The sequence below is a fragment of the Leptidea sinapis genome, chromosome 22, assembly GCF_905404315.1.
Source record: "Leptidea sinapis chromosome 22, ilLepSina1.1, whole genome shotgun sequence".
Lineage (NCBI taxonomy): Eukaryota > Metazoa > Arthropoda > Insecta > Lepidoptera > Pieridae > Leptidea > Leptidea sinapis.
In genome coordinates this window covers 1,014,308-1,027,939 of record NC_066286.1, presented here as the reverse complement: position 1 = coordinate 1,027,939, position 13,632 = coordinate 1,014,308, and the positions used below count along the sequence as shown (strand labels likewise).

Below are 13,632 nucleotides of genomic sequence, written 5' to 3'. Positions count from 1 at the left end.
GTTCTGCAGGATCTTCAAATCTTAATTGCTTCGACAGCAAAGCAGAGCAACCAGCTTCGTTTCAGTCTTCAATCCATTTTCACACCCAAATTCGTTTATTTAAATCATTTTCTAACATTTCTGCTAATTTATCCAACATCAAACTGGATATATGTTTTAAAACGTAATGTAATTTTATTTTCTGCTGTTTTCGCGAATCTATTTTTATCTTTTTCTCACTGACTTCACAAACGTGTGCCCACCATACTCAGCTTACCACGACTACTGACTCCATGTAAGCGAATTAAGTTATGGATGGCGGCATCGTCAGCGCCATTACTGACTTGTGCACTGACCCTGTCTAAGCCTGGCTTAACACGCCAAAAGAACAAAATTCAAAAATAACTTTTTATTTTTAAAATTTTATGAACTCACCAAGTGCCACTAACAGCACGCTAATCGCCGACGATGTCATTGACCTGCCGGTCGCCAGGGTCGCTCTCCCGCATCAGTGTTGACCTCGTCACCTCCGCACACCATCTGTCATCCACTTAATACCACCCTGCTATTACCATCAGCCTACTGCATCTGCAAAAAAAATTAATTTATTTAAACCTGTTCTAATACGGTAACCGAGTGTATAAAGTAGTAGCTGATGTGCTCTAATTGATAGGTTAAAATAGTGGACGTGGTCTTTGGCTGAAATGTTGATGAGCACAAATATAGTGTCTACAAAACTGGAAGTTTTGGAAGGAATACTCATGGTCAGGAGCACACCTCTTTTGCCAATTCACACGTCACTAATACTTAATGTTTTGGTAATCATATATAACTACTGGTAGACTTAGCATTATAACTTTAACGTACACTGTTGTCCAGGCGATTGATCGATCAAAGACCTTAAGTTTATATACTTTTCGTGAGCGTTGATGCGGTTACGCACGCGGCCATTAAGAGTTCTATTTTGACAGTTCGCCAGATGGCGCACATCACGGATGTGCATGTAAGGAGGTAAGTTTGAAATGGATTGAATTTATGGCTTTCAGGACAAGTATAAGGGACTGTTCTGAAGCCGCAACAACGATCATTAAATCCCTCGGATGTAGGTGGCAATTTCGTCCACCTTGGTGTCATCATATAGTATCATTATTTCATCAAACTATAAAATGGCAACTATAAACATTAATTTTACAAATGTTTTTTAAAACTAAGTATTGGTTTGTTCTTTAAGGAAGGAACTCTTTAAAAGATTTCTTTTTACGAAATACCAATCACACATACACAGCCCATGTGGTTTGTTTTTTACGTATCAGTAATTCGTACCGCACCCATCCCAGTGGGATCAAAGCAAGGCAAGAATACAGATTCCTCATATTTGCATAATCCCTTTATTTTCCATTTTAAACTTTACTTCGAAAAAATGTTAATTCAGGCTTAAGTAAACCAGTGACTACATTTCTTCGTAGGCTTTTACAAAATGGGTGGATATAGAATATTATCACAACACTGACACAAATCCAAAACTCACACAAAGCACGAACAGTAGCAAGAATGTAGTTCAGTAAAATGATTTTGATATTATATAAATTTTTTTAGGTATCTATGCATATTTAACATAATATAATGTGTTTACGTTAAGTATCTAAGGCATTCACGTGGGACTCTTACTATGTTATAAAAAAAATACAAATGATATTTTGCACTTTATCCTAGAACTTACCACCGAACTTGTTATTTCATATATCAAAGCAAGCCAACAATATTCGTCATATTTCCATAATCCCTATATTTTTAATTTTGAAAATTAATTCGAAAAAAATGTTACTTCAGGCTTAACTAAATCAACATAATATCTTCTTCTTAGGCGTTAACAAAATAAGTAGATTTAGAATATTATTATCATTACATAGACCGGAATCCAAAAGTCACACAAGGGCGCGATCAGTTGCAAGAATATAGTTCCATAAAATCATTTTGATACTATATAAAATTTTATTTAAATTTTTAATGATATTTTTGCATATGTTACATTAATATGTTTACATTATGTATATAAGGGATTAACTTTACTTACCACCGGACTTGGTATGGTAACAAATAAAGATCTACCAAAGTTGGACCCCGTTTCGTGATGAAGAGATATTCCCAACAGAATAGATTTACTTACTTTCTATTGTTTTTAGAGGCAGAGAACTGAAAAAACAAGTCTAAATAAATAAAATCCACTGCAATTTTAAAACAGTAGGTCTGAATGATAAATATTTACGTAACATTAGCCGTCTTTGTCCTGACGTAATTCAAGCTGTCTTGTTTCCCTTTTAATTAAAGTAAAGAAAATTATTTTTAGGGTTCATTGTTTCTTGTGAGGATTAAATACAATTTTAATGAAAGTAATTTAATTGCACGTAAAAATATTATCAGCCTCCATTTTCATAAACTTGTAAGTACATAACTCAAAAATAATGATTATTTTAGTCAAATTACCACACTGGTTTTAACCGAATTCAAAAAGGAGGAAGTTATCAATTCGATCGGTATTTTCTTTTATATAAGATTGACGCTGTGATTTGTAGCTGAATATCTAAGTGGTCTGACAGCGTGGGACTAGATTATGATTATTTTATAGCAATAACGATGATAGTAAAATATTCTATATTTTATTAAAAAGACATTGTTTCCGAAGCGGTGGTAGTACCAGTATATTAGATATGACATCAAAAAGAATTCTAAAGGAAAAAAAATTGAGAACATGAATGCCTTTGTCTAAAAATACTTCTTAAATTATATAAGGAACCACTGCATGAATTTATAACTTATTATATTGAGTTTGAATCATTAGTAGTGTTTGTATACTCTCCATTCTTTGTGTACTTACTCATTTATAAACAAATTTCAACGCTTAAAAATACTAAGGAGTGCATTTATATAAAACTAGGTTAGTTAAAAGTGTAATATTATTCAAATTCTTTCATTTAAAAGCAAGCTCTAGTGGCAAGTTTGTTGTATGGAAATATGTTTTTAATTTATTTAATATTATTTTCAGTATTCTTTTGAATCTGTAAAGAAAAGTGTTGTAGGGTTGGATATTCACGAATTCTTTTCTACAACTTGACGAGTACTGTTTTGCTTGAAAACCTAGGGCGGTGTTAATCCCTATAAAACCCAGTTTTTGCATTAAAATAACCTAATTTTTATATTAGGGTGAAAAAGGATTAAAAGGCATTTATTTTCTCAAAATTGATTCCTTTGGATGTCATTTCTAATATACTAGATACTACTACCGCTTCGAAAACAAATGGCGGTCTGAGAGAGAAAAAGCGCAAAAGAAACTCTCCCAACATTCTTTTTTTTGCGCTCTTTTCAATAAAAATATACAATACTGTACAGTCATTTCTATCGCTATAAAACAATCATAAGCTAGTCCCGGGCTGTCCGATCACTTAGATATTCAGCTGTGAAGTAGTAGGATATACGACACCGCCGTTTTTTAATAAATTATTTAAATTTATTTATAGAAGGTGTCTGAACAGTGGCTGGAAATTTATTATAAAAGTGTACATTTACCCATAAAGCTATTATGTATCGGTTTGTTAAATTAATATATAATTAGATTATGACTATTTTAAAGCAATCACGATGACACTACAATATTGTATATTTTATTAAAAACAGCGGAACAAAAGTATGCTGCGAGAGGTTCTTGCACCGCTTCTTGTCTCTCAGAGTTAAAATAATTAATAATCTCAATTTCCAATCTCTCTCTTCTTTCATAACAAACGGACGTTTTGTGTGCAATAAAGTGATTATTATAAAATTAATTTGTGAGATAGTCTACCTGCTAAGTTGGTAGACCTTGAACATGCACACTATTCTGCCCATTGTGGACCTTCGAGCCGGATTTGAACCAGCCACCTATGGATGGAACGTATTGGTGTCAACTTTACACACAACTTTTGAATCTCTTCGCTGGTATATGGAAGGTTGCATCGCAATGTTTTCCTTCGCCATGTAGCGTCAAATAAACGTATATAAGAATGCAGAAAATTGAAAACAAGTGATACTCGTACTGACAGATATTGATAGGCAGGGAGTGAATAGTTCTCCCAGTTGAGAGAACTGAAATATTTATGATAGTACAGCTAGTAATACAGCTATGGTCGTCATTTAGGATTATATTTATTTGTTTTTGTTATAAAACATATATAAGATAATCATGCCCATTTTAAAGAATTTTTTTAATGTAACAGAAGGACAAACGAAAGTATCGGATGTTTCGTGAGTATTGAAGAGCAGATAAATCAAAGGAGGATTGCTGTCCGTAGAGATAGATGTACACGCCTTTTGACCATCGTCCTGGAACTTCCATTCCCACATCCAGATGGTGTGGATTTATCTAAGTTTGTGGCGTGTCGTGCGAAGGTGCAATTCGGCGGCAATCAGGTCAAACAGCTCTCCGGAACACTCCCCGTGATAAATGCGTTAGAAGACACAGAAAGAAGCGGCGTCGAACATTAAATGATCGAGCCATTCGAAGAGCACTGCGTAGCATACGTGTTAATGGTTCAAGCTGATACTCAGGTGCACCAGACCAGAGTTGTGAAGAATATACGGCATTGCGATACTAATCGTGACAGGGTCAGTCATAAGATTAGGTTATATTTTTTTAAGATATATAGCTTTAATTTTAACTATTAATAAAAGAGCTCTTCTCAAAAGATTTCAGAAGAGTGCATTATTCATTTCAATCAGATAAGAACGAAGATTTTACCAGTAGGAGGCTCCTTTGCACAAGAGGCCAGCTAGATTATGGGTACGGCGCCTATTTCTGCCGTGAAGCAGTAATGTATAAACATTTCTGTTTTTCGGTCTGAAAGGCGCCGTAGCTAGTGAAATAACTGGGCAAGTGGGACTTGACATCTTATGTCTCAAGGTGACAAGCGCAGTTGTAGTGCCGCTCAGAATTTTTGGGTTTATAATGATCTTGGGCGGCGCTGCATTGTTATGTGCAGGGTGTATCAATTACCATCAGCTGAACGTCCTGCTCGTCTCGTCCCTTATTTTCATAAAAAAAATCTATTAATAAGAGAGCTCTTCTCAGAAGATTTCATTAAAGTTGCCTTTTGTGCAAGGTCCCTGTAATATTTTATGTATGTTTCATTTCAATCAGATAAGAAATAAAAAAGGTTGTAAATAATTGTAATAATCTGCGTAAATGAAAAAATCTCGGGAAAAGTCGAAGGCGCCTACTAGTATCAAAATATATTGGTAGCATTAATCTTTTATTGCGATACAACCAAATCAGCTTTTTATATTCATACAAGTGAAACTATTTTTCCGAAATGGAAATTTGCAAAGTTTTCGGCTGCGGTCGTCATTTTAATATAAAGTGGCTATTGCGTAAGGAAATTATTTGCTACGTTCTTTATTTGCAAAAATTGGGCACTGAGTGATGGATTTGTCTATTGTGTTGTGGATGTTTTCAAACTTTTTTACGAGAGCTAGAGCAATAATTAAGTCAGTCGTGGACTATGCAAAAGTGCTGTTATTGAGATATATTTTTCATTACTCATACTCGGAAAGTAATGTTGTTTTGATCTGATTTTTGGGTGGAAAATGCTGCTTCCCTCCATAGAGAGGGAAAAACTCATACAAATTGCTTCCCACCTAAGGGCCGGAATGATCTTTAAAAATAGGACTGCTGTGAAGAGTTTTATGGAAAAAAGAACTAATTAAAAAAAAGCTGCGGCCATGTGACTTTCTAAACAGCCAATGTGAACTTAGCGCAAACTTCTTTGAGCGGAATAAACGGCAACAATAACGTGGTAAGTAAGTAAGTAAATTGGCGTGATACTAATCTGTGCTTAGATAAACAACTAGTGTTATTTTCCTCATATTCGAAATGAATAGTAGAGTGTTTAACTCGGGTAAAAGTATCAATTCCTACTCGGACTATAGCTGACGTCGCTGTGCTCGGGCGTCTAAATACCTCGGAAATTGATTCTTTCGACCCTCGGTTTGCAATCTGCTATTCCTTCGCATACTTTGTATATTGGTGCTGTTGCCGATTTATTATATCTTGTAATATATTACACTGTATTAAAAAACACTATACGATAATTATTGACTCGGATGGGAACTAGAATGCGGAGACACGACTAAAAATCAAATAAAAACAATTAACAAAAAAAACAACCAATTTCAAAAACACTATTCCAAAACAATAGATATAATATGCACTAAGAAGTATAAAAATAATTGAGAGTTTTTTAAAATCTAATTAATTAATCTGATTCTAGTAACGCGCGTGCGACTCAAGCACATCTCACCTATAACTAAGTATGTAGTAACAAACCTAGCTTGGCTGAAACCGACTCATCGAAATCGGTTTGCGCGATATTGAGCGTGAATTTGTCACGCACATACTTGTAGCAAATTTATGACTTTTATGGTTTTATTTCATTGTCAGATCTGGACCAATCTTGATGAGACCACAAGGGAAGCACCAGCTTTTAAATAAAAAAAGAATGATCAAAATCGGTTCTCACAATAAAAAGTTCTGAGGTAACAAACATAAAAAAACATACCGACGAATTGTGAACGTCCTCCTTTTTTGAAGTCGTTTACAAATCAATAGCCCATAGATTAAATGCTACAGTAAGAAAACATTTCATATTAAATGGTTTCAAAATCTTGAGAATCCCTGACTTATGTATTCTCCCAGTAAGCTAACAATTATTCCGTTGACCTGGAACTATGAAATTTGGCAAGTCATACCGTCTTATACTTAAAGTATAGGGAAAAGTCTAAAAATAAATGATAAATATAATATATTCGTAAATCTAATTAGATAAAATTCTCGTGTCGCTCTGTTTGTTATCAAACTCCTCCGAAACGGCTAGACCGATGTGTGTGAAATATTGTGTACATATCAGGTAGGTCTGAGAATCGGCCAACATCTTAGTGACTCACCCTTAAATATATTTATTAATTTTTTTTGAAAATTTGTTGTTTATTTATATTTTTTTTATGATTCAGAATTAAACAATACACACACACATTTTCACCCATCTACGATCAACGCCTATTTTTGTATCGCGATTTTTATATTATTCTGTTCCATCCACAGATCTGCAATAGGGTTGCAAGATGGAAATCGAATCTAATAATTATTGTAGTACGATAAATTTTATGTACGATATATTTGGTAGGTCTGAGAATCGGTCGTCATCTATTTTTATACCCCAAAAATTTTAATTACTTATTAATTTTTTTTATTACTTCATGGCCATACAACGTCAGCAAGTGAATCATAAAAAACAGGGATCGGTGGTCCAAATTTTAAATTGAGTTAACCGTGTAATGTCGTATGAAAGGGCTTCATTCACACAAGCTCAGACAGTTATTTAATTATTTTTTTGATGTACTTATAGTTTTTGATTTATTACGGAGAATAAAAATAACCTTTACTCTTTTTATAAGTAAAGCAGGTACCTAATAATAACTACGGAACCCTGTCGGCGAGTACGAGAAACACTAGTCCGGTTTTTTTAGATTGTTGATAATATGATAAGTTGATTTGAATAAAGCTAACTTGTTTTTATTATTTTTATACGTGTTTAAAACCTTGTAAATAGTATTTAATAAGTAATTTAAGGTGCGACCACAAAATTGGGTATTTCCTTGTTATTATAGAAACCATACAAATATTTGGAAAATGTTAATTGTTCACCCAATTCAAAACCTGTAATTTTGTTAATGCAACCGGATTATCGTTTGTGGAGAAAGATTTATTTTTAATAAACCTTGGTTTTTTTGCTTTCGATGAACTTATACAACTAACTTCAACACTTTGTGACTTGTAGTACCTTTAGTATTTCGCTAGTGGGGGGCTCCTTTGCACAGGAAGTCGGCTAGTGTGTTTTGGTCTGAAGGGCGCCGTAGCTAGTGAAATTACTGGGCAAATGAGACTTAACAACACAAGGTTGTATTGTTTGCGAATGACACTTCACTTATATTCAAAGTGAAACGAAGCCAAGATTCATATGACGAAGTAAACAATGCTATATCTGACATCGTATACTGGTTGAGCGCTAATAACTTATTGTTAAATAGTCTAGTAAATGTATTTCTTGGCATTACTTTTGATTCCATATTGCAGTGGGGCCCCATATTGAAGCATTGGCGAATAGGCTTAGTTCTGCAGCATATGCGGTTAAGAAAATTAGAAGGTTAACTGACATAGATATGGCGCGATTAGTATACTTTAGATATTTTCATAGTATTATGTCCTATGGTATATTGTTATGGGGCAGTGCGGCTGATATTAATACCATCTTTGTGCTGCAGAAGAGGGCTATTCGCGCGATTAATAACCTAGGTCCTAAAGAATCATTAAGAGAAAAATTTAAATAAATAAACATTTTGACTGTTGCTTCTCAATACATTTTTGATAATGTTCTGTATGTTGATAGGCACATTGAAGAATTTTCTAGAAACTGTGACATTCATAATATTAACACGAGGAACAAACATAAACTTGTTATGCCTACTACTCGGTTGGGTCGAGTTAGTAAATCTTTTATTGGGCGATGTATATGCTTCTACAATATGATCCCAGAAAATGTACAAAACAAATGTGTTACGAAATTTAAAAGAATTGTTAGAAAACGTTTGTGTGGGAAAGGTTACTATAGCATAAGCGATTTTCTTAATGACACCACGGACTGGGAATAAAGCGAACACCCTCAGGCTCTTTAATTATAAATGTTTATTGTACGATATCACATTGTAATCCTTAATTTACATTAATAAAAAGCCCGCTGAGTTTCTTGCGCCCATTCTTCTTAGGTCTGAGGCAGTCTCTTTTGTATGGGTGGTAGTTTTTGACGTTCGATTAGTGATTTTAAAACCTATTTTGAATAAAAATATTTGACTTTGAATTTGAATAACATCTTATGTCTCACGGTGACGTACGCAATTGTAGTGCCACTCAGAATTTTTGGGTTTTTCAAGAATCCTGAGCGTCACTGCATTGTAATAAGTAAGGCTTATCAATAACCATCAGCTGAACGTCCTGCTCGTCTCGTCCCTTATTTTCATAAAAAAAAAGTAGGAGTCCACAAATATCTTGTTTATAACTTAGGTACATACTTAACCAAATAATACTTACATACATAGCAAAAAAGATAATGACATATCTTTAGTAAAAACTGTACAGGAAACGAAATATAAATTAAATATAATTTAATAGTCATTTATCACTATCATAGTAATTTTAAAATTGACAGCTTTTGTTAAAAAAAAATTTTTCGAAGACTGTTCACGATCGAATGATTTTTATTATAAAGCTTTTAAAGGAATCAACGTGGCATAACTGATTGATTTAAATCGGATCAAATACCATTTTATGTTTGTGAGATGGAACGGTAAATGCCTATTTTATTTCTATAGGAAAAATTTAGACAATTTTATCAAACCAGTGATCCGTTATGAACGAAACAACTAAAGATATTTTATGTGAAAAATTTACGAGACGAGCAATACCTTCACTTGATGGGTACAATATCCCCATTACAGAGTGTGACTTAAGGTTTTTGATTAAGGCTGCTATCCCAAGAAATCACTAAAATATCACATAATTAAAACAGTTTCTTATTGGTTTGTACAACACTTTTATTTTTACAAAAATAGTATATATGTCTACAGAATATAAGAAGAAAATTCATTTTTTCTTTCCATTTTTATCTTTAATAGACATTGCGAAAAAAAATCACCAAAGTACCCCTAACCTTCCCCTTACAATGGAGCCACGTTAATTATCTAATCTAGATAAAAATTGTATTGGAAAATGTTAACTGTTTACCAATAAAAAAATTTTTGAATTAGGCGTTACTTTGCGGAAATCTATAATTATACAAATGATTCAAGTTTTCTTTAGTGTTAATTCCGCCAATATTCAATATCAACAAAACTATATCGTGTACTATTTAACACGATATAGTTTTGTTATTTATGTTAAAAAACATTGTATTATGTTTGTAATGAATTAAAAATTCTTCTAATTCTGAATTAAAACTATGACGATCTTGTACGGGAGATGTAAACTAGCTTCGTTCGATTCCTCAAGGCCGTTGGCTCGGTCCCCAGTCTTAAGCTCGAAATTCTAAGAGGCAAAACAATTATTGCGCACGTCACTTTGGGACAAACATAAGGTGTAAAGCTGATTAGCCAGTAATTCTGCTAGCTACAGCGCCCTTCAAGATTAAACACATTATTGCTTGCTTACGTGGTAAGACTAATATTTTATTTACTATTCACATTACTTTGGGTATAACATATTGTAAGAATCAATTGTATACCTACACAATTTATTACTATAATTTGTATAATTTATCTAGATCGGTTACATAATATTTGTCTATTCTTTGTTGTTAAGAAGTTTTTATTTTTATCAAACATTAAAAGAATGACAGGTGACGTTTGTAGAAAACAAACGTCACCTGTAAGCCTTGAAATGTTTAAAACTGGCTGTCAACTGATTGTCGAACCGTGCACACGAGCACCAATAAATCTGTTATAATCGAAGACATCCTCGTTTTATTTGTGGAAATTCGAAGTGATATTACATTTCAGAAGTGGGATCAATAAAATCTACTTGTAATTTCCGCGCCAAAGCCATTTTGTGGTGATAAAATATTAAATTGAAGATCTTTTAGTGGCGAAAATATGAATAGTGATTCCGATCGTATGACACCTACTCGTGAACAACGCCGTAGAAGAAAATCTAAGGTTACGAAGTCTAGAAGTCGGAGCAGGAGTCATTCAACGAGACTGAGGCGTGATCGCAGATCTCGAAGTACGACGCGTGGCAGAACAAAATCAGAGGTTCATGTAAAAAGAACACAACGTCGTCGTCATTCCAGTCGAAGTCAAGGTTCGGACGAGCTTCGTCACAAACGGAAACGGACACGTACAGTCCGTTCACCGCATGACGAACATGGTGGCAGTTCACGCGATGAATATTCTGGACGACGTGCGAAGTCATCGAGGGGCCATGGTACACCGAGTATCGGCGCGAGCAGACGGCGATCCAGAAGCATTTCACCGAGACGTACACACGTGAGTCGTTCCGATTTTAATGATAGTACTACGCAGTTATTATTGACAAAATTGATTGAATCTATTTCTAATAACCGTCCGGAAGGAAATAAATTCCCCATGTTAGGAAATGTTATTCCAGAGTTTGATCCCATGATCAAAGGCCAAACTATTAATTCTTGGCTTAGCAAAGTGGAGGAATGTGCACGATTATATAAGTGGGGTGAAGATCAGATAATTCACTATGCACTTCCTAAACTGAGTAGCGTAGCAAAATCATGGTATCAAACACTGCCGTCAATGTCGTTTTCATGGCCTGAGTGGAAAGTTAAACTGTTAGAATCCTTTCCGCATAGTGATGATTACGCTGAATTGTTGACTGAGATGTTATCCCGAAAAGCTAAATATAATGATTCTTTGGAACTATATTATTATGATAAAATAAACCTTTTGAACCGTTGCGAGATAAAAGGAAAACGTGCAGTGGACTACTTACTACATGGCATAGAAGATCGATCATTGAGGTTAGGAGCTAATGCTGCGAAATGTAAAGAGCCAGAACAAGTATTGGAAAATTTTCAATCGATCAAACAACAACCACGAGATTCGGAAATCAGGTTAAAGACCTCTAATGACAAGAAACCTACCGTTACAAATGTTAATTTGAATCAAACGACACATTCGAAAGTTAGCCGTCTGCGCGAAAATACAGGACCCGTAGTTTGTTACAACTGTAATCAAAATGGCCATTATAGTTTCAGATGTACTAAGAAAATACTCAAATGTAATATTTGTAATAAATTAAACATTTATCAACTAATTGTCCGAAATTACCAGCTAATGATAATAATAAGTCAGATTCCTCCAAAGAACAATGAACAAGGTTTTATCAAAACTTGACTATACTCTTATTTACATGGATGATGTTCTCATACCAGCGCGAACATTCGAGGAGGGTTTGACTAGGTTGGGAGAGGTCTTAAACGCGATTCGTGACGCAGGGCTTACTCTTAAACTAAGTAAATGTTTCTTCTTTTACGAACAAATTGATTTCTTGGGTTTTGAAGTCAGTGGATCAGGTATACGATACGACCAGGGTCGCGAAAATCGAATGCCGTTGCAAATTTTCCGACACCAAAAAAACGTCCATGAGGTCAGACGATTTTTAGGTCTCGCCAGTTTTTTCCGAAGGTTTGTGAAAATCTTTTCCTTAATCGCACGACCTTTAACCGACTTATTAAAAAAAACATTTTGACTGGAAATGGACTGAAGAACATACGAACGCGTTTGAAACCCTTAAAAAAAAGTTAATGGACAGACCGATTCTTGCGTTGTACGACTCGAAACTGGAGACAGAGTTGCACACCGACGCCTCAAAATATGGCATTGCAGGCATTTTAATGCAGCGTGGTAGTGACGGCCCGTGGCGTATTATAGTCGGAAAACTACTAGCGATGAACAAAAAAATGTACTCCTATGATTTAGAAACGTTAGCAGTGGTATCATCATTGAATAGATTTCGCGTGTATCTGTTGGGTTTAAAATTTAAAATTTTAACTGACTGTAATGCGTTACGGACAGCTATGACTAAATGAGACTTAGTACCGAGAATAGGGCGTTGGTGGATTCAACTCCAGGAATTTGATTGTGAAATCGAGTATAGATCCGGTATAAAAATGACGCACTTGGACGCCCTCAGTCGCGCTCCGGTAACTGAGCCTGAAGTTACTGCTAGACCTCATGTCATTGATGTGCTTGCTTTCGAAGAAAAAGATTGGATCGCGACAGTGCAAAGTGCTGATGAAGACGTTATGAGAATTAAAGAAATTTTATCAAATAAAGAAACACAGTTTATTGCGGACGTCCACAAAAATTACCAATTAAAAGGCGATCACGTATACAAAATAGTGGACAATGGTGTTAAGTGGCTAGTTCCAAAGTCCGTTTGGTGGCAACTGCTACGAATGAACCACGATGACGTAGGTCACTTCGGCTATGAGAAAACATTAAAAAGACTAAAAAGTTCATTTTGGTTTCCTAAAATGCGTCGATTTACTAAGAAATATGTTGCCGCATGTCTAGAATGCGCTTACCATAAGACACCCGGTGGAGCTAAAGAGAGAATGCTGCATCCCATTTCCAAACCTGATATCCCCTTCCATACCCTGCATGTCGATCACTTGGGCCCGTTCGTTCGTTCGCGGAGAGGAAATACATACCTGTTAGTAGTAATCGACTCTTTTACAAAGTTTATAACTATTAAACCGGTCAGAGACACAAAGACAACCACGGCTATACGTATATTTAAAGAACATTTTAGTTATTTTGGGGTACCTTCGCGACTAATTACCGACCGCGGAACGTGCTTTACGAGCGCAAAGTTCAAAAGTTTTACATCTAGCATGGGTATAAAGCATATTTTAAATGCGGTGGCGACTCCGTGAGCGAACGGTCAGGTGGAGAGGTTCAATCGGACGATATCGGATGCCCTAAGTACCAAATGTCACGGCAAAAATGACAACACTTGGGACGAATATGTCAGCGACGTTCAACTGG

General features: G+C 35.1%; 1 protein-coding gene across 2 annotated transcripts in view; it reads right to left on the bottom strand.

Annotated features, from left to right (window-relative positions):
• The window catches only part of LOC126970981 (neuropilin and tolloid-like protein 1), a 287,957-nt gene that overhangs the window by 92,325 nt on the left and 182,000 nt on the right, over positions 1-13,632 (bottom strand). For both annotated transcript variants that reach the window (XR_007730751.1, XM_050817145.1), the window contains exon 3: positions 415-567. Coding sequence is in view for 1 of the 2 variants with exons in the window: in XM_050817145.1 (XP_050673102.1) it covers positions 415-454 (40 nt within the window). In the remaining variant the exon portion in view is untranslated. The remainder of the gene's footprint in view (positions 1-414; positions 568-13,632) is intronic.